This window comes from Carettochelys insculpta, chromosome 23 (assembly GCF_033958435.1).
Source record: "Carettochelys insculpta isolate YL-2023 chromosome 23, ASM3395843v1, whole genome shotgun sequence".
Taxonomy (NCBI): domain Eukaryota; kingdom Metazoa; phylum Chordata; order Testudines; family Carettochelyidae; genus Carettochelys; species Carettochelys insculpta.
This window is the reverse complement of record NC_134159.1, coordinates 6924944-6952047: the sequence shown is the minus strand read 5'-3', so window position 1 is coordinate 6952047 and position 27104 is coordinate 6924944. Positions and strand designations below refer to the sequence as shown.

General features: G+C 43.8%; 1 protein-coding gene and 1 long non-coding RNA gene across 5 annotated transcripts in view; one reads left to right on the top strand and one right to left on the bottom strand.

The window, feature by feature from the left end:
* LOC142001099 (uncharacterized) overlaps window positions 1-2534 on the bottom strand; it is a 45020-nt gene extending 42486 nt beyond the window's left edge. The window contains exon 1 of the long non-coding RNA XR_012642395.1: window positions 2478-2534. This is a non-coding gene — a long non-coding RNA (uncharacterized LOC142001099). The remainder of the gene's footprint in view (window positions 1-2477) is intronic.
* Window positions 2535-10614: 8080 nt separating this feature from the next.
* The window catches only part of CLSTN1 (calsyntenin 1), a 78178-nt gene continuing 61688 nt past the window's right edge, over window positions 10615-27104 (top strand). For all 4 annotated transcript variants that reach the window (XM_074976031.1, XM_074976029.1, XM_074976030.1 and 1 more), the window contains exon 1: window positions 10615-10912. In XM_074976031.1, the coding sequence (XP_074832132.1) occupies window positions 10822-10912 (91 nt within the window). In that variant the 5' untranslated portion in view covers window positions 10615-10821. The remainder of the gene's footprint in view (window positions 10913-27104) is intronic.

Sequence of the window (27104 nt, the reverse complement as noted above, 5' to 3'; positions counted from 1 at the left end):
GTGCGTCACCAAATCCTCCAAGATCCACTGAATTTCATGGATTTGTGCAGTTTGAGCAGCAAACACTTGCCTCCACAATTATGATGTCCAACCAGTTCTGAAGCAGATTAGCTGCAATATTCTGAAACTATATTTATTGTTCAAGCCAACTAGCTACACTCAACTGGCCAAATAGCTACATGTGGCTGGTGGCTAGTCACTGTGCTGGACACCGCAGCTCTACACCATGCTCTCAAACCCCATGCCCACAATGGAAAAATGCACAGGAAACTCAGTGAAGAACACTTCCTCCCTTGTGTCCTTCCAGGGCTTTTTCTGCAGGAGAGGTTAGGGTGGGTCATTGTCACTAATTTATCATTAACCGTTCAGCTGGGGCCAGGCATAAATAATATGTGACCATTAGAAAGGGCGCTGAGTGTGTAACAGAGATGAGACACAGCCCCAGATCAAAACTCTCCAAAACTTTGGGTAAGATTGTTTTCCTCTCTCGTGTTAGTTTCTACAAGGGGTCCCCACCCTTGGGTGCTGGTTCCTGTGGGAAGGGGACTTATTGCTGGATTTAAGAATCCTGTGAGCAATAGACTCCCAACCATAGAGTTAGGGTTCCTATGGATAGGGGGTTGGGGCTAGGGTTACGGTTTGCATTAGAAGGGGATAGGGGGCTGGTAACTTTCTGGTGCTCAGCATCTCTTATTTTTCCCAGTGGGTGTTTGAGCCACTCTGCAGTCAATGCCTATCGTGGAGAGAACTACTCATGGGAACATTAAGACTAGCCCCAAATCCCATACTAAGAGGAACCCTGACCCTAGTCCTAAAATCCCTGCCCATATGAAGTTGAACCCTAACCCTAGGGTGGACCCCTGCCAATAAGAACCCTAGGCCTAGCCTAAAGTCTCCTGCTCATAGGAACCCTAGTCCTACTACGGGGAACCATAATCATAGGATTCCTAGCCCTAGGGTGATATAACGTTACCATAAGAATCCCAACACCAACCCAATGTCACCTATTCAAAGGAACCCTAACACTAGGGCAAGGAGACCTACCCATGGGAACCCTTGCCCCAGGACCCCTAAACATAGGAAGCATAAGCATATGGTGAAGATCCCAAGGAATACCCAGCGGAACACTATCCTTAGCTCCAACTCCCTTACCCATAGGAACCTTAGCCCTAGCCCCAAGTCAACTAACCATAGGAACCCTAACCCCAGGGTGGAAACCCCTACTTCTAGGAACCCTAACCCTGGCCCCAAATCCCCCATACATAGGAATCCTAACACAAGGGTGGAGAAAACTATCCATAGGAAAACCAACAGTAGGATTCAAACCCCTACTCAGAGAAGCACTAAGCCCAGTCCCAAGCATCCTAATCATAAGACTCCTGACCTTAGCCCCAAGTCCCCTACCCATAGGAGACCAAAGACTAGATCAGACATGGTTCATATAGGTAGGTCCTGGGGCAGAGACCCTTACTTATAGAAACCCTGGCGCTAGCCCTAACCCCAGCCCCACCCCAAGTCCACCACCCGTAGAACCCTAACCCTAGGACAAGGACCCCTACTGATAAGAACCTAAGCCCTAGCCTCAAGCCCACAGCCCATAGGAACCTAACTAGAGGGTAGGGACCCCCACCCATAGGAGCCCTAGTAATAACGCCATGTACACTACTTCTAGAAGCTCTTTAGCCTTAAGGTGGGCAAACCTAACCATGGGAACCCTAAACCAAAATCCCAAGTCCTGTACTCATAAGAAGCCTAAGTCCAGCCCCCATCCCCTTCTAATGCAAACCCTCTGACAATCCTGCGCAGTGAATCCAGAATGCAGCCACCCACAAAAGCACAAGTCACTGCTTGTGCCCTTTGTCGCTTTTCGTATAAGGGCCTCAGTGTAACCTGTATAACCAGGGGTGGCTGGTGACCTGGCTGCTTGGGGAAGCTACTCCCACTCCTCCTCTGTGCTGATGTCCTGCCCCTCACCCCCTACCCTTTCCTTTCTGCCCCACACCTCCCAGAAGGCCAGAGCACCTCCACTGTGGCTCTGAGCACCCAGAGGCCCCAGCTCCAAGGCTCTGGGTGTTATGGCCAAGTATCTCCAGCCCCAGTGCTCTGTGAGGTCAGGCAGCACAGCTGCAGTGCCCCCCAGCTCTAGTGTGTATGGTGGCATCACTGCCAACCCCAGTGCTCTGGGCAGCACAGCCCCAATGCCCCTAGCCAGCGCAGTTGCAGTGCACCCAGCCCTAGTGTTTCTCATGGCAACAGAATCCCCACTGCTTCAGGTCAGCCCCAGAGCACCAGCTGGGCAGCACAGTCCCAGCACCACCCATCCATTGTGGGAGGCAGACCAATCAGCCCCAGCAAGCCAGGGCCACTTCTGAGGGAGTGCTGGGAAAAGTGTTCAGGAGAGGGGCCTGGCTTGGGGTGGAGCTTTGCAGGGTCATGCCAGGCTGTTTGGGGAGCCTCCCCCAGCCTCCCATACTCACCACCCATGCCTATAACTGAACACGGCTTTGCTCTCTGAGTGTGTTCAGAGCTGGTGCTGGATCTGAGCTTTGTGGATCAGGCTCATACTCTAGACCAGTGGTTCCCAACCTGGGGTCCATGGACCCCCTGGGGGTCCATGAGGGTATTGCAGTGGGTCTGTGGGGAAAAAAATACAAAAATGATCATAGAAAATGAGCTTTAGATAAACAGCAAAATTACAATCAATTATTATATTTAAATTAAATATCTTCCACTAATGTTGTTAATTGCTGTCTGAAAATCCAAGTTGTGGTTTCCCTTTTCATTGAATGAAGTGTACATAGTGGCTAGAATTGGCTTTGATGGGAGGGTCCATGAGCAGTTTGGAGGTGTTGGCAGGGGGTAATTGGGGGGTCCACACTAGTGAAAAGGGTGGGAACCACTGCTCTAGACTGAGTTTGGTGGTCAAGACCCCCTAGCTCTCCATGCATGATACACACGCCCTCTTTGAAGTAAGAAGCAGCGAAGGGCATTCACATCCATCCACAGCCTTATCTGTTCTTTTCTGGCTGCTCAGCTCCACCTCTGACAAGTGCAAGAAATATGTGTGCTTCTAGATCCTTGCAAGCCGAGCACTAGTCATGGTGCATGTTTCAAGGACACCAGTCCACTAGCTATTCAGCTTTAAAAGAAAATGTGTTCTGCCAAGAGGTCTTTATCACAGCTTTATTGGAGCATGGCTTTCTCTCTGTTATTGGTTACTAGTAAGGCTACCATTTAGTCTTGGATATTTTTAATAAACATCATTGCCAAGCCATGGACCATGAACAAAAAGTCATGGCCCATAACCTCTCCATGACTGAACACCCCTAATTAAATGTTAGCTGTTGAGTGTGCAGGGTTGTTTCTATACATCGTGGTGCTCTGCAGAGGTGGGGGAAATCTGGAGCCCCACTGATGCTGCTGTTCTGGGTGGGAGATAGCTGGGGCTCTGCCGCTACAGCTGGTCCAAGCGGGAAGTGGCTCAGTGCCTTGCTGCTGCTGCTGCATCTGGTTGGGGGATAGCACCCTGGGTCCCCACAACTGCTGGGGGGTAAGGGACTGGCCCAGGACCCACTGGCTGGAGCCACCCAAGTAGTAGCAGCTGGTGTCCAGCTGCTCAGGAGACCGTGGTGTCAGGTGCACTGGCAGCTGCAGAAGTCACGGAAGTCCCAGAATCTGTGATATCTGTGACAGATTTAGAGCCTTAGCTACTAGTAAAAACAAAATTGCATATTTATGGTGTTATAAACAGGCCTGGGTTTATGAGGAAGACTGATGGGAAAGATTATAGAGCCTATATTAATTCTGTATGGGGGTTCCTATGAAAATAGCATCTTGGATTTTCTTAGAGAGTAGGGATCTTGCACTCCAGTGAAATGCATGAAGCACAGAAATGCTTTAACAGCAAACAACTCTACCCAAGTTTAGGAAAGAAACCAATTTCAATTTCACCCTGAAATTGCAAGGTGAACTTAGCTTGGCAGAGTGCCAGGCATTTAGTTAGGACTCCTTTAATAACCTTTGGAAAGTGCCCAAGGATCTTTAATGATTATGAGGGATTAATTTATTTTTATGTCTCATCCAGAACTGGCATTTCCAACACAATGCTTTCTATCAATGGTTTGGGCTGGCTTGTATCTTACACATAAATCTCATTGACTTTACTGATTCAGAGCCTTAGTCGGCACTGACTCCGATGGAAGAATTTTACTTACTGAGAAACTGGCAGGATCCACCTAATCCTGGGAAAGCTCTCATCTCCATTCTGAGCCACCCTAATCTAGATTAATTAAGGAGATCTGATAGTGGTTTAGTACAAAGTGACATAATTTCAGATGCATTCTTTTTTTGTTAAATTAAGCTAATTTGGTAAAGCATCTACATCTGCATAAAGGGGCCCAGAAATATTCTTTCTGCAGTGTTTCACCTTTGTAGGTTTTGCAGAATTGGGACCCCTTAGATAAGCTCAGCAACATTTTCCCTTCTGAAACACTTGGTATGAGCTGGTACTCCAGTTAGAAAAGAGATGTTAGGGGCCCATGTCTTAACAGAATTCAAATCCTTCACCATTGTACCAGGGATGGTAATCTTATTTTCACACCATTTTTGGACACAATAAAAACCATGGCATTCTGGATTTCACTTTCTGAATGCCATTTTCTTTGCTGTATATAATAAGATGGGGTTGCTTGCAGATTTAAATTTGAAAAACGTATTACTTTGCGGTGACTACTGTCTTGTATGTATACGCCAACTGTCCAGACTGCTGTGCATCATTTCCAAACACATCACATTTCCCATTCAGAGTCAGTGCACAATCTGTTTCTGATATAGACCCCCCAAGCATGGAGGATTTAGCAGGGCTTATTACACATGCACCAGTGGCTGTGCTTTACCCTACATACCTTACTTGTGTGGGGGTTCTTAATTACGCATTGAGTCAATAAAATGACTTGTGTAAGGATTTGTTGCGTCAGGCTCCTATTTAGTTACCACCCACAAGAAAAATTATGTTATAATGCACCTTCATCTGGTGAAGTATCTACACACAGCAACAGCGGGGCTAGAGCCTTCTTTTGATAGGATGTGCTAGCATATGTTGGTGAAACACATTCTCGCAAGTGCCCCTTTCTAGCCAGCCAGTAGAACTGCTATGAGTGGAATCTAAGCCTGTGTTGCTCTGGGTTTTTTGGATGCTTTAATCTCTTGGGGCCTGACTGGAGTCCAGCCACAGCCCCAGTCTTGGAGTCCCTCTGCATTATCTCATGGGGTCGCAGACCTCCTATGTAACATTCCACATGGAGTGTTGGAACCCCCTGTCCAGCTGCCTAGCACTCTGCATGCAGTGCTGACCCTTCAGCTCCCTTGTACTTCAGTAACTCTCCTTTCCTAGAACTCCACCCAAAAGGTGCAAAGCTTCCAGTTTACTATTTCTGTCTTCCAGGGTCTAAGTGGCTGTTGCCAATTCTTAAACACTAGGGGCAATTCTGCTCTACAAAACTATGTTGAGCTAATAACAAAGCAGCCCTGTAGCACTTTAAAGACTAACAAAATAATTTATTAAGTGATGAGCTTTCGCGGGACAGATCAGATCTGATTGAACTGTCCATGTGGGGCATTGTGGTATGGTTTGTGAATGGCAGCAGCAGTCAATGTCAGTAGTACACTGAGGGCGTCAAAATAACTACATCGACCTAAGCACTATGCCTCTCACAGAGGTGGAGCTATTAAGTCATCGCACTGTGTGAGGTACATAAGGTAGAAGGCATTCTAACGTAGACACTTGCAATTTTAGGTTCACATAAGTGGCAGTGTGATGACCTACGTTTGCAGTGCAAACCAAACCATACTTGTAGACTGGCTCCCTATGGATTCTAGATCACTGTTCTCTAATTAACCAAACACACAGAGTACAGGTCATACAGAAAACTGTAAAACATCAGACGAAACGCAATGTCCCTCAGTAGCTCACCCTTCCCTTGAGAGATCGTTTGTGTTCCATCAGGCAGACAGAGTTCTCTGTCCCCTTGTCTACCCCGCACCTGCTGCAGCCTCCCTCAACTTAAGCTTGATTTACACTAGGGAATAAAGTCGATCCCAGATACACAATTCTACATATCAGAATCAACTTTCTGTCCTAATGTAGACTGGGGTTTTTTGGGCTCATGTTTCTTTCTCCACAGGATAGTGCGGAGTATGAGGGTCGATGGCTGAGCCCAGAAAGATCGCTTTTTGCCATGTCTTCACAAATGCAGCAAAAATCAAACTCCAGAAGATTGCTCATAGCATGTCGATTGCATGGGAAATATAGAGATACCCTTAATCTGACGCAAAATGGCTCTGTCTCTCGCGTGTCTCTTTACAACTTTCTGTTGGGCTGGGTGCAGGGTGTGTGTGTGGGTGTGTGGGGGGGGGGGGCGGGAGAGAGACGCCTGCTGCTTTTGTCCTGCTTTTTTCACGGCTCCACCCCGCCCTTTGGAGGCAATATCTTCCCCCCAGCTACAGCAAAGGCATTGTCCAAAGGTCTTTTACATTGAATAGGCTATTGTTGATTGCTTTGTCACCCACCTTTGTCAGTGGCCTGGCAGAATCTGACACAACCCTGCTGACTCATGGTGATTCCACATCCATAGGCTTTCTGAGACTATGTAATATCATGTTACAACTAATCCACAACTCAGAAGTGGTACACAAAGTACCCTCCAGTCCTCAGAGTTGGACAGACTGGGAAATTGAGAATTTTTTTATAAGAAGCTTGAATAGGAAATGCAAATTGATCTTCTATCAGAGGGATAGCTGAGTTAGTCTGTATCCTCAAAAACAACAAGAAGTCCTGTGGCACTGTATAGACTAACAGATATTTTGGGGCATAAGCTCTCATGGGAAAAGATTCGCTTTGTCAGATGCACTAATTGATTTTCTACTTTCTGATAAAGCAAGTTTGCAGGGTTGTGTGCCAGACCCCAAAATAAATAGTGGTGAGGTTAAACTGGTCACTTTGCCAAGGAATGATTACAAAGCATGGAAAGAAGCTGGCATGGCTCCATTGGCAAAAAGGGAGAATACCACAAAGTCTTCCCTCAGGCTATTATTGTGTAGTTTCCTGATTTTTATGTTTTTCAGAAAATGGTGGTGCTAGCAAAGGTGTTGTAATGTGTGAGTACAATTTTTCCCCCCTCTTCCAGATGCAAATTAATTTTACAGGACTGCTTTGGTTTGCTTGCTGGTTTTTCAATCTTTCCATTTGCTGGTGAGTGGTATGTCAGATTCAAAAATAACAAGCAGCTCTGTGGCAGCTTAGAGACTAACAAATGTATTAGGTCATGAGCTTTTGTGGGTAATACGCACGTCATTACATGGGTCTAGATCAGATTCAGTTGTCCTGATGCTCTGGGTCCATCTCTGGTTCATGGCATCACATCAACAGCCTTTGATTGCCAAGTCAGACGTTGGTATCTGTGCTACTGCTTATGCCTAAAACAAACTAATAAAAATCCACCCTCTTGCTCCCCACAAAGGAAGTAATAACATTACAAATATATTTATACAAGAGGTCCAAGCCCTGCTACTTTGTTATAAACTAACAAAATTGTATTGTCAGATAATGACAAACTTGGCTCGTCTTTGAGATTATATTAAGCTCTAATGAAACTCTTTGAACATTGCACAATTTGGCATTTCTCCAGCTGCTGAATGGCACCTTGGAAATTCAAAGAGCAGTCTGAATAGCAGAAGCTGTTCCCTCAGGATGGAGCCTCACAGAGAAATATCCCAGAAGGGTTTCACTTTCCTTGAGCATCAGTTTGCAGAGGAAACGATGCATCTGTAAAGAGCTACGTAAAGAAAGTAGGCCTATCCAGACATGCCCTGTGGCTGAGCCCAAGAGATCTGAACACTTACAACTCCCACTAGGGTTATGGGAACTTGTGGATGTTCAGCAACTTCCTGCATCAGGCCTCAGTCTATAATGCTCTCTTTCACCTTCTATTGGGACATTCTCTTTTAATGATACTAGGGACAGCCATAGCACTTTAAATTTGAAATTCACACCCTATTTTACAAACAATTTCCAAATTATCCCCATAAGGAAGTATTACTATTACTATTTTACCGACTGGTCAGTTGAGGCACAGAAAGAATAAGTACCTTGCTTTATAAAAATCACATAGCAAATGTTTGACCCTTCTAGGAACAGCTGCCAAGAATTCTACTTCAGTGTGTCCTGCTCCAAGCACTACACTCTCCAAGCTACTTTGAATAATATGGGACATTGTTTCTTTTTTCACTACTTTTCTCTGTCATGCAGTGAAATGCATACTCACAAGATGTTGGCTTTGTATTGAGGAAGCAGTCATATTTTAACGTCACAGAATGTATAGCTACCACACTAAAATAAGCATCCTGGAGTGAGCTGGATAATTTAGAGGATTGGTAATGCAAAAAACCTTTACCTGTGGGTTCTGGTTTAAATCCAGCCCAGGATTCTCTAGAGTGAAAGTTGCCTCTTATGGTTGTTTGATGGCCTAACACATTGTTTCCCCACCTGTAAAATGGGGTGAATAATTCTTAAAGGGACACCAACTCAAATGACCACCGACCTGATCCTACAAAGACTTACGCATGTACTTAATATTAAAAAAAATCTTTGTAGCACTGTGATCTTAGATGACTAAAAACAAAACCACCTCATTATATTTTTGTTTTCCCTCTCTGTGCATTTGACAGTACTTTATGCAGGTCTCTTTTATCATTTACCTGGCAGGCTACAAACCTATAATGTGACCTAGACCTCTACATCTACCAATGTGACAAAACAAAATAGCAGTCACATAGCCCTTTAAAGACTAGCAAAATGATTTATTAGGCGATGAGCTCTCGTGGGACATACCCTAGACGTCTACAACTATCACTGCAGAATCAGGATATTGGGGCCTGAACCTGCTCCAGCTGAAGTCAATGGCAAAACTCCCCTATTGCAGGATCAGGGCTGTGAGTCAATTCCTTCCTTGCTGGACAAAGCTCTGTAAACAATAACATGGGAGCAGGCAAATCCCTTATAAAAATATAAACAGATTGTTTGAAAGTCAGGATAGATGATGAACCTGGAATTGCCCTATTTTAAAAAGTAATTTTTTTCAAAGAATGACTTGTTTGTTTCCTATTGCTGAGTCATGATGTTTAATTACCTAATGTTTGTAAAGTAACTGCAGATCCTCGGGTGGAAGAAGCTATACAAGAGCAAAAAATATGTTTATATCATCAGGATACAGTGTAGTTTAGTTCATTTTGATGGCAGTAACAAAGCATGAATGATTCTTTGGAGATGGTTGGGAAAAATTCACAAGACGGCAATGGAGAGTACACAATAATAAAAAGAAGACAACAATCCTACATACCTCGGAAAGAAATCGAGGCTCCTAAAAATAATTGTTGCATCAGGCCCATTAAACTGTGAACTGCCCCTTACCTAAATCTTACGATTTCTCATCAGTTCTTCTTATCCAAGCAAAATGTGCTTGATTTCAGTTGGATGCTTGGCTGAGTAAAGACCAACGGAGTTTGGTTCCTGGGTGCCTAACACTGATTGCATCGCAGTTTGTGAATTTTAATACACCACCACAAAGACGAAGCACAGCCAGTGAGACAGCATTTTACATGCCCACCCTACCTACCCAATAAACCTTTATCAGGGCGCCACCGTGTTAACTCCGCCGCCGCCGCCTCCCTCCGGCGGTGGGAACCACGCGAGTCTGCGACCTCCAGCGCGCTACGGAAGGCAACTGAGCGTCCCCAGCCGCCCTCCCCGCGTGCGAGGCAGCCTGCATTGCAGTGCGACAGCGGGGCGAGCGGGAGCGCACCCGCGGCTAGCGCTGCCTTGCCCGGGAGGCGGCCTGGCACGGGGGTGAGCTCGTACCCTGGGGGCGCCCGCTACGGGATGCTGAGCACAGCGCGCCACCGGAGAGCATCCGCTGCGCGGCTTCCCCTGCAAGGGAGGCGATGCCCGCCAGGCAGGACAACGTGGAAGGGGCAGCCAGCGCTGCCCGCCTCGCTCCTGCCTAGCCACGGCACACCGTGGCGGGGGGCCTGGCCGCGGGTGAGGTTTCATACCGCGCCAAAGGGCCGGCACCCCACGCTGCGGGAGGCTCTGCAGTGGGAGAGCAGAGGCGGTGACCTGACACCTGCGGGGGGGGGGGGGGGGGTAACTCTTGGTTTCTTCCAGGTAGAAGAGCGAGAACATCCTCATCCCCATCGAGGTGAGATGGTTTCTCCCACCTCTTCACTGCCCCAGATGGTACTTGCCCTGCCTCCTCCCGACATCTCCCTCAAAAGTGTCCTCCACCCATACACGAGGTGGTTTCTCCCCTCATGAATACCCCCACCCCCACCGGCTTGGTTTCTCTCCCTCTCCCTGCCACCCCAAGAAATAAAGGAACCCCCTTTCCATAAGTGGTCCTACCCTCCTCGCCTCTGCTTTTGCCTCCCCCCCTGCGAAGATGAAATGGTTTCTTCCCCTCCTCCATAGGGATGAGATGGTTTCTCCCATTCCTTATCTCCCGTCTCTCTCCCTCCCGTCCGAGTTGGTTTCTTCCCAACTCCCCCTTCCCCGCCTGGTAACCGGTGCGGGAGAGAATGAGCCTGAGCATCAGCCGCCATCTTGATCTCGCCTGCCGCTGGCGGAGCGCAGCGCTCTGAGGAAGGGACAGGAGCTCTCTCAGCGCCCTTGAGCCTCGGCCCCGCGGCGCGGGATATAGCCGGGCCCGCTGGGGGGGCTCGGATCGGGGAGCATCCCTCCTCCCACCCTGAGCGGGGAGAGCGCGCGCGATGCTGTGCCCCGGGATGCTCTGCCCCCGCCTCGCCCCCGCCTGGCTCCTGGCCGCTGGGCTGCTCTGCGGAGGGGTCTGGGCTGCTAGAGGTGAGCGAGGCCGGGGCTGCTTGGGGGAGGGCGGTAAATACGCTGCACTGACCCCCGCCCCGCGAGACTGCGTGGGTGGGGGAGCCGCTAACCCCTGCTCTGGGTCACCCCTTGGCCTCTGCGGGGCTTATCCCCCCTGTCCCTCGGGACACCCCCCCTTTCCTTTTGCGTGGCTTGTCCGCGCCCCCCCCCAGATCCCCCCCCTGCCTTCTGTGGGGCTTGTCCCCCCACCAGTTATTCACCTGCGCCTGCAGGGCTTGTCCGCGCCCCCTCTCCACTGCCTTGGTACCACCCCCCCGTCCTCTGCGGGGCTCGTCCCCCCAGTTCCCCTTCGGGGATGTCTCGCGCCATCCTCCGTGACACCCCGTCTGGCCTTGACCCCCCGCCCCCCTCCTTGGATATCTCGTGCGTCCTGTCTGCCCTCACCTGGGACGTGCCTTCGCCGCATTCTCCGCGTGGGACCCAGGTTACCCACCTGGCTGCGGACTTTGCGGCCCCCGCTTTGCTCGCTGACGGGGAGGGGCTGTAACCCGCCTTCCCCATGGCAGTATCCCTGCATGCTTCCCCCCGGGCGGATTTAACCCTCTTATGCCATATGGGCATTAAGCCCTTTTACCGTGAATAAAATCTCCGGGGCGGGGGCTGAGCTGGGGGCGGCAATGGCTTTGGCTTCTCTCGTCCTTCGGGGGCTGGCGGGCACAGCTGGAGGATGCTACCTTTCTGCAGGGTGCTAAGGGCAGGAGGGGTCCAGTACCTAATAGTGCTGCATTAGGGGCTGGAGGGGGCACGTGGGGGGGGGTTACCCCCATACGCATCGTGGGAAACGTTGTCCCAATCATAGGGGAGGGGGACTTGGCCACCGCTGGATTTCTCCTGCGTGTTTGTTGGGAGATGGGAAAGTTTAACCCCCTCGCAGCCGGGCGTGGTGATAGCTCTTCCCGGTCAGGGAGACTTGCCCGCGTTGGGTTAGGTGGTTCTCTTCCTTCATCTAGGGGATGCAGATCGAGCTAGTAATGCTTGCTTGGGACTCGGCTGCCCGGTGGGAGGCTATGGCTCTGCTTAAGGACTTTGTTTTAAGATGTATGGTGGTGGGTAGGAGAGGAATGCGCGGAGCATGATGGTTGTGCCTCCGTGTTGGTTCGGTGGTTGCATTGATTGGAGTCTGCAGCAAGGAGTGTGTTACATAATAATCCCCCCCAAAGACCTTGGATTTAATGTCCTGAATATTTTTTCCTCTCCTTAACCGCAGTTTGCTTTGAAATTAATAAAGGTGTGGAGGTCGTAACTTGTTTCAAAGGAAGATTAAACTCGTGAAACGTGGTGAGACTCATCCGCCCAATTCTAGCCTGGCTGCCTCTTGTAAACATAGCCTCTCAGCTGGTTTTTGAAAGCCAAGGCCGTTGTCTGTGTGCACCGCGTTTGAAACCGTGAAGGTGTTTTGACAAATGACGAAGTATTTTGGTTACTGGGAGATCATTAACTGAGAACAGAAAAGGGAATAACACCTCAGTGAGCCCCGCAGAACATCATGTTTTTTGTAGAGAATATTATCTTGTTACTAAAACATGAATGCTTTTATTGTATCTTTTTCTGTATACCCTTTTAAAATGTTAGCCTTTTGGATATTGATTGATATCACAAACTGAAAGCATACGCATTGCAGGTCTGCATTTCAACAGATTTCATAAGAGGATTACAAACCCTTCCTTACCAGAATGTGAACCTAAAAGGCAGTTTCTGTAAGATTCTTTAACTGATCTGATGGCCGTATTTTAAGGTGGAGCACCAGAAAGGAGCCTATTTGAGGATATATTAAAATGAAAACTTTTACAGATGACTTCGCAGGATGGAAGCATTTTATTTGTTTAATCTGTAAACATGTTTGTTTCTATAAATTCGACTGATCGAAATGCAGTTTCCTGCTGCGTTTTGTTTTCATAGCATCCACTGGTATATGATAGCTTCTAGACTTTATAGTTAACTGAAAGTCTGTAGGACTTTCTAGATCAGGGTGGACTATTTTTGATAGGAGCCGCCAAGATTTTTGTGAGTGGTCAAAGGCCTCATTTTTGTATGGAGGGTGTACAGAGTCTTGAGATGGAGCTTGAGTGCAGAAGGGAGCTTGGGGTAAAGAACTGGGGTGCAGAAGGGGCTGTGGGATCTGAGAGGGAGTTTGGATAAAGAAGGGGGTTGAGACTAGGGTTGTAAAATTCCATTCAATTGGTTAACTGGTTAAACTTGATGTTTAACTGATTTAACGGGAGAGTGACTGGGGAGAGGGGCACTGATTAACCGGAACTGATAAGCATCAACTGTTAAGAGTGATGGTTACCGGGTAACCTGTCACAACCGTAGTTGTGAAGTGGGGCAAGGAATTGGGGAGGTGTATGGTGTGGGAGGGAGTATGGGAATAGGAAAGGATCTTGGTTTGGGGAAAGGGTATAGGAGGGAGTGCAGGGCCTGGGAGGGAGTTGTAACGGGTGTGTGTAGAGGACTTGAGTGGTGATAAAGGAGTTGGGTGTAGGAAATGCTGGGGTGCCAGAGACAGGCTGGGAGGATTTTACCTAGACAGCTCCTGACCAAAGGCCGTGTCTACACGTGCAAGCTACTTCGAAGTAGCGGCGCCAACTTCGAAATAGCGCCCGTCATGGCTACACGTGTTGGGTGCTATTTCGAAGTTGAAATCGACGTTAGGTGGTGAGACGTCGAAGTCGCTAACCCCATGAGGGGATGGGAATAGCGCCCTACTTCGAAGTTGAACGTCAAAGTGGGGCACGTGTAGACGATCCGCGTCCCGCACCATCAAAATAGTGGGGTCCGCCATGGCGGCCATCAGCTGAGGGGTTGAGAGACGCTCTCTCTCCAGCCCCTGCAGGGCTCTATGGTCATCATGTGCAGCAGTCCTTAGCCCAGGGCTTCTGGCTGCTGCTGCGGCAGCTGGGGATCCATGCTGCATGCACAGGGTCTGCAACCAGTTGTCGGCTCTGTGGATCTTGTGTTGTTTAGTGCAACTATGTCTGGGAGGGGCCCTTTAAGGGAGCGGCTTGCTGTTGAGTCCGCCCTGTGACCCTGTCTGCAGCTGTGCCTGGCACCCTTATTTCGATGTGTGCTACTTTGGCGTGTAGACGTTCCCTTGCAGCGCCTATTTTGATGTGGTGTTGCCCAACGTCGAAGTTGAACTTCGACATTGCCAGCACTGGAGGACGTGTAGATGTTATTCCGCTACATCAAAATAAGCTATTTCGATGTAGCGTGCACGTGTAGACGTAGCCAAAGACAGGCTCCCTGCCTGCTGCAGCCCAAGACTACTTAAAGACTGCAGCTGTCTCTGGCAACTCCGCCTTTCCTGCACCCGAACTCCCTGGTCATCACCCAAATCCTCTACACACACCCTTGTCACAACTCAATCCCAAACTGCTTAAAGCGGCTGGTTGCTCCAAGTGGCTGTCTGTGCCCTGCACAGGAGAGGTGGTGGTGGTTCTCACTTTGCATGCCTCTCCTGACCCCAGCACAATCTCTAAACTCCCATTGACCGGTTTCTGACGAATAGGAGCAGAGAGATTATGTTGTGCATGGGGGCAGTGCACAAAGTACACGGCAGAGAGCCACATGGATCAGCCAGCTTCTTTGAGCCCTGGTGCTGCTCAATGCCCAATGGTCCTGGTGGGACAGACGGGATTGAAAGACTTGGATCTGGCCTGCTGGCCATATTTTGCCTGCCCCTGTTCTAGATAGAGGCGATGATTAAAAGTGCACAAGCTCTTTTTAGGCATTGACAAGTTATTACTAATCTAAAACTCAAAATGTAACAATATTTTATAGAAGTAATATTTAAGAAATAGTCCCAATCTCATTTTAACACCATCTGCACAACATGAATATTTGGTTACCTTGTTGAAATATCATAGGAATGTCAGATTGAAGATTGGAATACATTCTTTTTTCAATTTCTTTGAAAAGAAGGCTGCAGAAACTTAATTTTCCACTTGCATATTTTTATTTACTGCTGAGATTGAAGGCTGCATATAAATTCTAATTATAATCAGTGAGCATTTGATCTTCTGTTTCTTCTTAGAACCAAGACTATTTTTATTTTCCAGCCTAAAGTTGCTTTTACTAAAGTAGAATCCTGAGCTGCTAGATTCTAAAGATTAGTTTTTAACTTCTTGTTTCTGTGATTTATGTGTGATGAGGCTTCCTTTGGTGTTGGTGTATCCACAAATAGCTACTACACTTGAACACTTTAATGACTATAGGCAGCACATATAGAATGTCTATCAAAAGATATGTTTGTCTTTAAGTAAATTATAGAAATAATCATGTAACTAATGAAATCTAGCAAAGCTTTTCATGGTGGTATAATTTATAACAGGGGTGAGCAAATTTTTTAAGTTGAGCCCCATTTTTTTTTTTTTTTGTCCCTGCAGTTGGCAGGGCCTTTGAACTTGTGTAATGTAATACAAACTGAAGGAATTTTGGTTATGCTCGCATGAAGGAGGGGGGGAAAAAAAGGGTGCCTTTTGGCATGTGTAAGAAAATATGTAAAATGTAAGAATTAATTGGCATATGAATGTGAATAAAAACAGGAACTTATTTCAACACTGTTATTGAGATGGATGAGCTAGAGATCCAGCAGCTGATTGTGCTGCAACCCCATTCAAAATATCATGCCCCCCAAGGAGGCCTGCCCCCCACTTTGCTCACCCTTGATATATGACATACAAGCAAATTTATCCTGTGTTGCTCTGGTCCTTAAGTCAATAATGGTGTGGTGTTTTTTGAAAATAAAAGGGAAATGTACATGGTTTATTTAAATGATTTGTCTTTTTCAAAACCATGCCAGCCCCTTGCCTTAACTCCTGCTCCCCTCCACATGCCCCCCCAACCTGTTGCCTGAGTCCTTCCTCACCTCCAACTGTTTGCTGTTCCCCCTTCCTGCCCCTGTGAGGAAGAAAGAGCGAAGTGCACAGCTCAGCTACCCTCTGCAGCCGAAGGGAAGAATGCAGCAAACTGTGCGCACTTTTCCCTTGCTTCCTGACTGAGGAAGGGGAACAGCGGCACAATCAAACCCTTACCTTGCTTTAAGTTCTGATAAGAGGAAGCTGCATACCAAATTTGGTAGTCCTAGCTCTAACCATTTGAACAGACACTCGCAGAGAAACTCTCTCAAATATATAGTAGATAAAGCATTCTCTTACTGTATATAAAACTGGAAAAAAACACAGTTAAATTTATAGATTAAAATGGTAAATTGCCTTATTTTACTAATGTTAACAGTTTTTAAAAAAGCAAACAATGAAGGTAAATACAGATGTGTTAGTCATCTTTGACAGTGAAAACAGACAAAGCAATTTAGTTGGTTTTTTTTGTTTGTAATCTATTTAACTTTCCCATCCTGCTAACAGAGTGCAAATGCTGCAAGAAAGTAGTTTGGTGAGGGGAAGCGATTAAAATAAAGTACTAACTCCAACAGGACAAAACATGGAAATCTTTCTAGTCGGGGGAGGGGGAGGGGGAGAGGGAGAGAGAGTGTGTGTGTGTGTGTGTGTAAAATCCCTAAATTATGGTCTGAATTTGACCTGTCAATGTCCTTTGAATACTTGAGTTGTAAATTCTTTCTAGTGTTTCTGTATTTCAGAGAATTGTAGGTAAGCTTAAACCACAATTTTCGGTTTTTGAGTACAATACCAGAAAGTATTAATTAAAGAACTAGAACATAGATGTTAAGAGTTCAAACTGTATAGTTTAATATCCATAGTATGAAAGAAATTTTTACTACAGTATTTCTTTAGTGTTTATCTTGTAATCAGTAATGTTAGACTAAGAATGAGTATTATATCAGAGGATTTAAACATTTTTGCATCAATTATGGGGAAAGTGTGGCTGTTAGCATTGAAAAATACTTGTTAATTCATTGGTTAAATGCTTGACTCTAATACACAGAACTGAAAGGAAAATTGAATTGCAGAGGGAAAGAGTGCTTGTGTTCTGTCTGTTTTTTACATTAAAATGACTAGGTCTTGAGCAGACATGCACATTGGCCAGGTAGAACATTAAGCTACCCCTATTTTACCTCAGGCCTTATATCCTGTCTTTTTAACTGAGTGATAAAGATTACAAAAGGGAACAGTAAAAATCAAAACATTAGAAATACCCAGGCAGTCATAACTGATTTTGAGCAATTCAGGAGGTTTCTTATCTTTCTATTTCTCAATCCTAACCACAAACAGTTTTCTCACAATATCCATATGTTTTTTGCAGATAGTTTATTCAAGATATTACTGAGGCCAGTTTTCATGATAGAGTGGTGTGTTTGGTGCCTGTTTTCAATTCAGAAAATGCAGAATTTCAGATTTTCCTAAACTATTGCTACATCCAGACAACTGCCTTGTATTTTCTTAAAGTCCTTTATTAATCTAAAAGAGGAGAAGTGAAGGAAAAATCTGTTACTTATAGAAAAATTGTTTTTTAAGGCGTGTATACTTTGAGGGTAAGGCATGGTATAATGGCTACCTTTTTAGTGGAATGAGGCAAAGCTAAGTGTTTTTTTTCCATCCATAGTACAAATGAGATGATGTGTCTGTAGGGACTAACATGGATGACAAATGATGCTGTCTAAACAGTATCTGTTGTTTATATATCCAGCATGGCACTGCCTACCTTTTTCTTTTCTTAGGCTATGTGTATACTAGCCCCCTTTGAAGGGGGCATGGTAATCAGCCTGATCGGAGAATACTAATGAAGTGATGTGATGAACATGCAGCACTTCATTAGGTTAATTCTCTCCGTGGCAACTTTGAAGTTGCAAACTTCAAAGTGCTGGCATGCCATGTAGGCGCGGACACTTTGAACTACCCGCACAGCTTCTAAGTGCTCTTACTTCCCAACTCTGAAGTTGCTGCAGGGAGAATTAGCCTAATGAAGTGCTGCATATTCATCACAGCATTAGTATTCTCTGATCAGGCTGATTACAATGCACCCTTTGAAGAAGGGGGCTAATGTAGACATAGCCTTGTAGAAATAGAGTGCAGGTCACACAGTTCTCCTGCTCTCCCACTTTACATCCAGCAGTTATCTGAGCCATAAGTTACACTGATAGAAATCTGAGATTTCTAAGTGTCTTTTTAAAGATGCTATGTTTATAAGTATTGAATATGACTTTGTAAGCTTTTTCCTTTTTGAGCCATGTGTGAAACACTCATTCTAAATTTCTTTGCCCACGGCCTTTGTTTGTCTGTCCCATCTAACTTTTAAAAATCATAGGCTGCAGACTCACTAACTTTTTATTTACTAGTCTTTGTACTTTGTGTCAGTCTGTAGGGCTGTGGAGAAAATGTAAGATCTGGTCTACGCCATACACTTAGATTGGCCTAGGTCTAGGGTTCTCAGACTTAGCTGCACTGCAACCCCCATCTGACGATAAAAATTACTTCATGACCCCAGAAGAAGGGACCAAAGCCTGAGCCTGCTCAGTCCCCACTGCAGCAGGTGTGTGGTGGGTGGGTGGGGAAGCCTGAGTCCCACCTGTCTGAGCAGTGGAGCCAAAGCTGAAGCTCAAGTGTTTCAGCCACAGATAAGGGCAGGAGCAGGCCTGCAAGCTAAATCCTGCCACCCTGGGGTGAAGTGCTTGGGCTTCAGCCCTGAGTCCCAGCAAGTCTAAACGAACCCCGACAACCCCATTCAAAGGGAGCTACAACTACAGTTTGAGAACTTCTGATCTAAATACATCGCTCAGAGGTGTACAAAGAGGCATAGGTAAGCCAGCCTAAGCCCGGTGACACCACCTTTAATGTGATGGAAGAATTCTGCTGATCCCACTAACACTTCTGAGGAGTGGATTTACAACAGTGATGAAACCCCTTCTGCCTTGTCAGGTATACACATTGTGTTGCTACAGTGTCACAGTTGCAGTGCTGTGGCTATGCTCTTTTAATGTGTGTAGTGTAGACTCTGGTTGGTCTTACTTTCTAGTTCAGATCCCTTACTTCTGCTTGGGAATGAGAAACTGAAAATAATCTGATTTGGATCTCCTGAGAAACTGGAAGTCATCCAGTTTGGGTCTCCCATATGACAGTGCAGGCTGTCTTTAGGCAAAATTGCTTATTTGTTTTCTGAGAGAGTTATAAATTGATGGGGGTGAAATTTTTTCCATTTTTCTTTTGGTTACACTAGGGAAGACATCCAGGTGTGATTGTCAGACTTTCCTTCAGGATTGTGGGTATTTTTAAAATCTGATGTGGATGTGATATGGTGTTGGATGGAAATAACCTAAAATATTTTGTGGGCACCCCTAAAAAATAGTTTCTTTTTTTCCTATGGATTTGTCTTAATTTTAATAACTTTTTTGGCTCTGCTTCTTGGTTTCTATCTGGTGCTTTCTTCTCCCATAGGATGATATTTCAGAAATTAGATTTTTGTCAGTTTAAAAAAGCTTGGGGACCAATGTCTTACTGGTATTTGTTAGGAATGTTTAAGTGAGCCATGACCACGGGGGATATGTGGAGAGGATTTTTATAATACATGAAGGACTCGTTTGTCCTCTTGGGGTGTCCTGTAATTTGAATGCCTAGTAATGTTAACTTTCTTCCAGACATATTTTCAATAAGAAATTAAGCAATCAGACATCCCAAGCTTCTCCTAGCTTTGCAAGATATCGGTTGTTGAAGTAGAAGGGGAATGAAATTTTCTTGTGTTGTCTGCAAAGAGAACATAAACTTGTATTCATGTGTGTTTTACAAGGCATCTGAGAGATGTTCATCCTCACATGTGATATATGTGGTCTGTGCAGTGTAGGTGAAGAGTTGTAGTTAAGTCTTGCTTACAGAACTATTTAACTTCATCACAGGAGTTTGGCTCCCAAAATGGTTGACTCAAATATTGTGCTGCTTTGCAAATTCATGCTTTCCAGCATTGGTTTTCTGTTCTGTTGTGAGATTAGTCTGTTTAATTATAGCTGTGAAAACGACAAAGGAGTTGAAAGAATATACAAAAGCTATTGTGGGAAGTCACTATATTTGCTGCCTGCTAAGCTCTTTAAAAGAGTCGTATTCTCAGTCAGATGGAATGAATTAGTCATTTTCAAAGTAAAGAAGCCTGTTTTTAGCCTTCATTGATGGGCATAATGGATGTAACTATAGTAGTGTCTGGGTAGCTAGGATATGCTAACCTCTGAATAGCTTTCATTCATCTGATGGTTGCATATATAGGAACCGGTCATTTTCTAAGTCAAAGAAAGTGGTTTTCTGTAATCAATTGTTTTGGCAGAATTAGCTTATTTTATAATCTTACTAGCTAATATTGTTTCAATCACTTTTATTTTTTCCATTTTCACAGTTATAGCAAATTATGGGGGGGACGTTTGTCAAAATTGTTTACTGACATTGAGATTAAAAAGATTGATCGCTCTTCAAGCACAAACTATCAATCTCCCATGTCAAAATATATAAAGTATTTGTAAATCAAACTCTTAAGTTAAAAGAACCATTTTTATAGTTAGCTTTCTGTCAGTTTTGATTATTGATGGAAATACTTTTGTTAGTGTAGGTATGGTGAAATTAACATTTACTATTTACCAGTTTTTAAAAAAAAAAAAACAACTAATCCTTCCAACCTTGCCCAGTAGATTACCAGGTTTATATATGAAGGTCAGGAATAATATTAATAATAATAAAAGAGAACTTACAAGATTAATGGTTTTGGGTGTGGTAATAAATTCCTTTAAATGAAAGAGAAACTGCTGCTCATCAATCCTGCCACTATACAGTATTCCTCTAGCTTTAGAAATAAAGCAATACAATAGACATGATGTTTTCCTTGGTTCTGAATAATTAAAAATATTTAAACTTCATAGGTCAGTGTGTGTCAATTTGATGTTAATCCTCGCTATAAAATTCAGTTATCATATCCCCAGGCCTGAAAAATTATCAGATATCTGCTGAATCACTAGATTACCTGTTCTGTTCATTTCCTCAGAAGCACCTGGCATTGGCAACTGTCTGAAGACATTATACTTTGCTAGATGGACCTATCATCGTCATTCTTGTGTTCCTATTTACTGGCGACAGAGAAATTTAAAAAGTATTGGGGCAACCTTCAGTGCTTTTAGGTTCCTATCCTCCCACTTCCCACACTATACTCTTGGCATGAGAGAAGGTGATTACTTCTCAGCAAAAGTGCTGACCGTGACTTTGCTTACTAATTTGGCATTGTTGCTGTTACTTGGTGAAGCTGTGAGCAGCTGCAGAAGTGCTGGGCCAATGTTTGGAGGCTCCCAAGAAGCATATTGAAGCTAGCAATTAATGATTGGTGTGGTTTGTTTTCCTTCCATCATAAGGAGTAAGTATCAGAGAAATAGCCAAGTTAGCCTGTATCTTCAAAAACAAGTAGTCCTGTGACACGTTATAGACTAACAGCTATTTTTAGCATAAGCTCTCATGGGCAAAGACCTGCTTCGTCAGATGCATAAGGGATGTTAACTTTCTGCAGACTGTAAGCTTTCAGTTAAAAGAAATGTCCGCCTCAATTATTGAGAGAGCTATCCACTTTAAAATGGTTTTCTGAAGCTGCATAACAGTAATTATACTTAATTACAAGGCCTCACAGTGTTTTTCAGACATGAATTCTTTGAAGTCTTTTAATACCTTTTGGCACTAAAGGATCATCGCTTGCCTATTTTGGAAATGGGGAAGCAAAGTGAGGCTGCCTGACTTGTTCGTGGTCATGTAGTAAATCTGTGGAAGAGCTAGGAATTTAGATCATTTGAGACAATCCCATGCTTTAATAACAAGATAACGCTTTGTTTCTTAAATTATTATACACTTATTCTGTCTTCGAGTCTATCTTCCAAGCCTGAGCAATGCAAGGCACTGACTAGGAAATAGAGATGGAAGTCTAGGAGGGAAGTTGGGAGAGGGAGGGTTGGAGACGGTACAGTCTTACAAGTATCAGAGGGGTAGCTGTGTTAGTCTGTATCTGCAAAAACAATGAGAAGTCTGGTGGCACCTCGTAGACTAACAGGTTCTTTTTGGAGCATAAGCTTTTGTGGGCAAAGACCCACTTCATCAAAGGTATATTTGATACAGTACATGAAGGCAGGCAGATAAATATTGACAGATGTTGTAAGTGCTTGTGTAGAAATATTAGAAATCTAAATACTACGATGGGTGAACCAGAGGACCTGGTATTAAATGAGGCTATTGATATAAGAAACTTGATGGAATGGTGGTAATCAGTGGGGACATAAAAATACCAGGATACAAAATACTCGCAGATTAGAGTAGGTAATACTGGCATGGGAATTGCACTATATTTGAAAGAAAGTATAGAATCAGATATAACAAAAATCTTAAATTAAATCACACTCTACCATACAATCTCTCTGGATACAAATTCCATGCTTGAATAATAAGAATACAGCTCTAAACATATACTACTAACCAGCTGATCAAGATGGCGATACTGATCGTGAAATGCTCAGGGAGATTAGGGAGGCTACATAAACAGAAAACTCAATTATAGAGGAGTTCATCTATCATCTGATTGGGTACATGTCATCTCAGGACAGGATAACAAGAGAAAATTTCTAAACCTCCTTAATAACTTATTGGAGGAGCCAGTCTTCAACCCAAAAGAGCATAAAGCAATTTTAATCTTCAGCTATAATCACCTTTTGACTAGGTTCACTCCACTGAACTGTTTTGGTAATTGTTGACCGTAACGTAATTGTATATTTTTTGCTGTGTCTGTCTGGACAAGGCTCTACCACATCCCGTTTTCCCGACACTGTGCCATTCCCAGCCCCCCCAACCCCCCTCCACATCAGTCAGCCCTGGCTAACACAGGGCCCAGCCCATCCCCACGAACAGAGCACACCCTGCAGGGTGCCAGCCTCAGCCACTTGTGATGGACAGTGCAGGGCCCAGCCCATAAACTTTGGATGTACATTACAACAAGTTTCTGTTTACAACTTTCTTCCAGCTCAGTTTCGGCTTGCACAGGGAGCTTTAATGGGTCCTCTAGTTAAGTATAAATATTTTTGTTGGGATGAAGATACCATAGGAACCCATCACAATAGTATTTAACTTAAATAGGGGGAGCTACATAAAAATTAAGCTGATTAAATGGAAATTTTAAAGGAGGAGTCACAAGGATGAAATGCCTGCAGTCTGTTCGGAAAACATTTTAAAACACCCTAATAGAGGTTCAAACTAAATGTATATCCCTAATTAAAAATGTCACCATAGCTAAATAGCAGCGTAAAAAAAGTGGTTAGAAATGAACATTTAAAATTAAGATTTAAAAATTGGATGTCAAATTTGACTGAGGAAAATAGAAAGGAAGATAAACTATGGCAAGTCAAATGTGATAGGAAAAAATAGGCAGGCCAAAAAAGAATATGAAAAGAAACTAGTTAAGGACACACAAACAGCGACATTTAAGTAGATTTGGAAACAGGAAGCCTGACGAACAATCAGTGGTTTCACTGGAAAATCAAGAGCATAAAGAATTCGGACAAGACCATTGCAGAGAGACTGAGGGCAGGTCTACACTATGGAGATAGGTTACCCAATTAGAGTTAAGTAAGCATAACTCAAAGCATCTTAGCTTAGATCTATTTATGTAAACTCTTCTATTGACTCCCTTTACTCATCTTATGCTAGTGGAGTGCTGGAGTCAGTGGGACAGCAATCAGCAGTCAATTTTATCATGCCCATGCTAGATCTGATAAATCAGGCCCCCTCCCACTCCCCCCCAGACTGATCACTCTCCCATTGATCTGGTCTGTAGAGAAGACATGCATACTCTGAATTCTTTTGCATCAGTCTTGACTGCATAGGATGTGAGGAGATACCCACATCTGTACCACTCTTTTTAGTTGATGCATCTAAGGACCTGTCCTGGGAGAGTTGCTGTGTTGGAGGTTTTGGAACTAATTGATAAATTCAGCAATAAGTAGTCACCAGGGCCAGATGGTATTCACCCAAGAGTTCAGAAGAAACTCAAATACAAAATTGCAGAGCTGCTAACTGGAAAGTAACCTCCTGCTTAAATCAGATGATTGCCTTTTAAAAAATGTAAAAAGCTTAGGTCACGAGAAAGTACTACTTTACACATTGCTGTGGGGTGTTGTGAAAGGCAAAAGCATATCAGGCTCAGAAAAGAATTAGATAAGTTTATGGAGGATAGGCCTATCGATGGTTTTCAGTCAAGATGGTCAGGGGTGCAGCTACGTGCTCTAGGTGTCCCTAAATCTCATGCTCCCATAAATGGCAATTGGACAGCAAGGAGTGGGTTGCTATGTAGTGGCTTGTTTTGTCCATTCCCTCTGAAGTATCTGAAAACGTGAGGAAGTGGGTCTCTACCCATGAAAGCTCATTACCTAATAAATAAATTCGGTTAATTTTTAAGGTGCTACAGGACTGTTTGTTTAGAATAAAATCAGATAATTGTATTAATTATTCTAGTTGACTTCTTGGACATTGTTGATGTAGGGGGTCACTAACCCACCCCTGAAATTTAGCTATATGTCTAAGGTGGGAATAACATCTATCTTTCATCAGCAATATAAGGTATTTTCAAGGAGTAAAAGTTGTTAGTGTGTGCAAAAGGAAGAGTGCAGGTGATATTGGACAGTATCTTATTACAAAAATTTAAATTGAGTGAGAATATTGCCTCTAGTGCTCTCTTGTTTTTATGAAAAGATCTACTGAGAGGGAGGCTTAAACCAAACTCTCTGCTTTAAATACCCGTATTTAAGTTCAAATGTAAGCTGATGGTCCGTTTTGCTACTATGACATGAGCATTTCCCCATTCACTAGTCAGTTATATCAATCATTACCAATTTTAGGGTGGGAAAAGAACCATTTAATGTGTCCAAGGATAATCTTGAAACTAGTAAATTCAAATTTTGAGAACCTGATTAAATGCAGAGAAAAGTGGGAACTAGTCCTTCTCTTTCAAGCAGTGAACAAGTAGGCAGCAGTGAGATTTCAGTTTCCATAGAAAACATGCTGGGCTTATTAAATTAAGCAGTTTTGTTAATTTCCAAAATAGTTATTAACCTGATGGTTATAAAGGCTGGAAGCTATCAGTATTCACAATGTAGCTCAGGCTGTGAACACATTCTCTTCAACTTTATGTTCTGTCTAATAATAAAACTAAATCTAGTAGAGAATTAATAAAGTTACCTGGTTGCTTTCGCAGTGCAGACCTACTGCATTGTTCCATCTCTGAAACATTAAAACTGAAGAAAGTAAGGAATTGTTATTCCTTTGTAAAACTATTCCATAATCAAATAGATTTTCTCATACTTAGTCATAATTTTCACTTCATTCCTTCATCCCATTATTTAAACCTCACCAGTGATTGTCTGCTGCAGACACATTTTTTTAAAGCAGACTGTCAAGTATATGCTGAGGTTATCTGTATGAAGAATTCTTGGAAGTATCTATCTCAGTAATTAATGGACTTTTTATTTCTGTCATAATAATCTATTTGCAGCTTTGCCAGTCATACAAAATTTAAGATGAAGTAATACCTTAAATACCATCTTGTGTTCAAGGATCTCAAATTCATAAGGACTGAAACGGGTATAGTTATACCAGATTGTGTGAGGGAGAATAGAGGCATGGCCACTGTGAACTGCATCTAGATTTCACTAGTGAAGCTATAGCAGAGCAAGGACTAGAACCCACGCCTCCTCTTGCAGACCAGGTTTCTCACACTCTCTCTCTGAAGTTTAGTATGAATGCATAGGTTCTGAAGGACTGAATCCTTTACTGACCCCAGGGAACTGGAGTTTAATCCAGCTGACTTTTCCATTTCCTCAGTTCTATGATTCTTTTTTGTACTACATTAAAATTCACTTGGCATCTTCCACATGAAAAGAAGTTCTTTAAATGTAAAGAATGTACAGTTAGTTTTCCTAGGAAGATGAAAATCCCAGCTCTGGTTAACTTTGCGTCTCAGCAAGCAAAATGAAAGTGTTTGATCCAAGAGGAAGGCACTAGGCAAAAGTTGTGTGATTATATAATCAACAAAAATTGAATCTCGTAACCTTCAAGTATTTATTCAAATTTATTGAGGAGAATAGTGACCTTTTCAAAGGAGTTCATTTACACAGACGTTGGTCCCCATTATCTTGTAATGTGCTTATATTTCATGATGGCTATATCTTCATAGATTTTTAAACTAAATAAAGTCTCTTCAGACAAATTACTTCCTTAGTAATTTCTCATTGTATCAGAAAACCTAATTCACTGAGCTTGTGAAGCTCAGTGACACTTAAATTAGGCAATAATAATATGTACTTTAAATAATGGTTCACTGATTTATTTCTCCAAAGGAATGGCTTTGACTTCAGGCTTCCTAACATAGCTGTGAATATTCGAGATGACAGGATGATGATTGACAGCAGCACCACAAGAATGTCCCAAAAAGTTATTAACAAAAATTATCTGGAGGATAGGAAATGGTTTTTCTTCTAATTGCATACTCTCTAGTTGGGTAGACTTCCAAAAGCTGCATTGTCCCACCTGCCACATCGCATTTATAAAGACAAAGTAGGAGAGGTAATATTTTGTATTGAACAAACTTAGGTGCGAAAGTTAAGCTTTTGAGTTTGTGGCGCTCTTCTTCAGATCTGGAAAGTATACTCATGGGCTACATCTACGGTAGGGGAAAACTTTGAAATAGCCACACTAATGGCCAAATTGGAGAATGTTAATGAGGCAATTAAATGAATATTCAGTGCTTCATTAGCAAGCTGCCAGCCATGGCACTTCGAAAGTGCCGTGTCTTGCTCACGCACGGCTCGTCTACACAGGGGTCCTTTTCGAAAGGACCCTCCAAATGTCGAAATCCCCTTATTCCTATCAGCTGAATAAGGGGACTTCGATGTTTGCAGGGTCCTTTCGAAAAGGACCGTTGTGTAGACGAGCCATGTGTGAGCAAAACATAGCACTTTAAGTGCCGTGGCTGGCAGCATGCTAATGAGGTGCTGAATATTCATTTTAGCACCTCATTTGTATTCTCTGATTTGGCCATTAACATGGCCATTTCAAAGTTTTCCCCTAGTGTAGACATAGCCATGGTGTCACTGTTAAATACAAAGTGGAATGGATTGTTTGGCATAAATAGTTACCAAGTATTTCAAGCTACCACTCCCTTTTGGTAGTGATGGGCAACCTGTGTC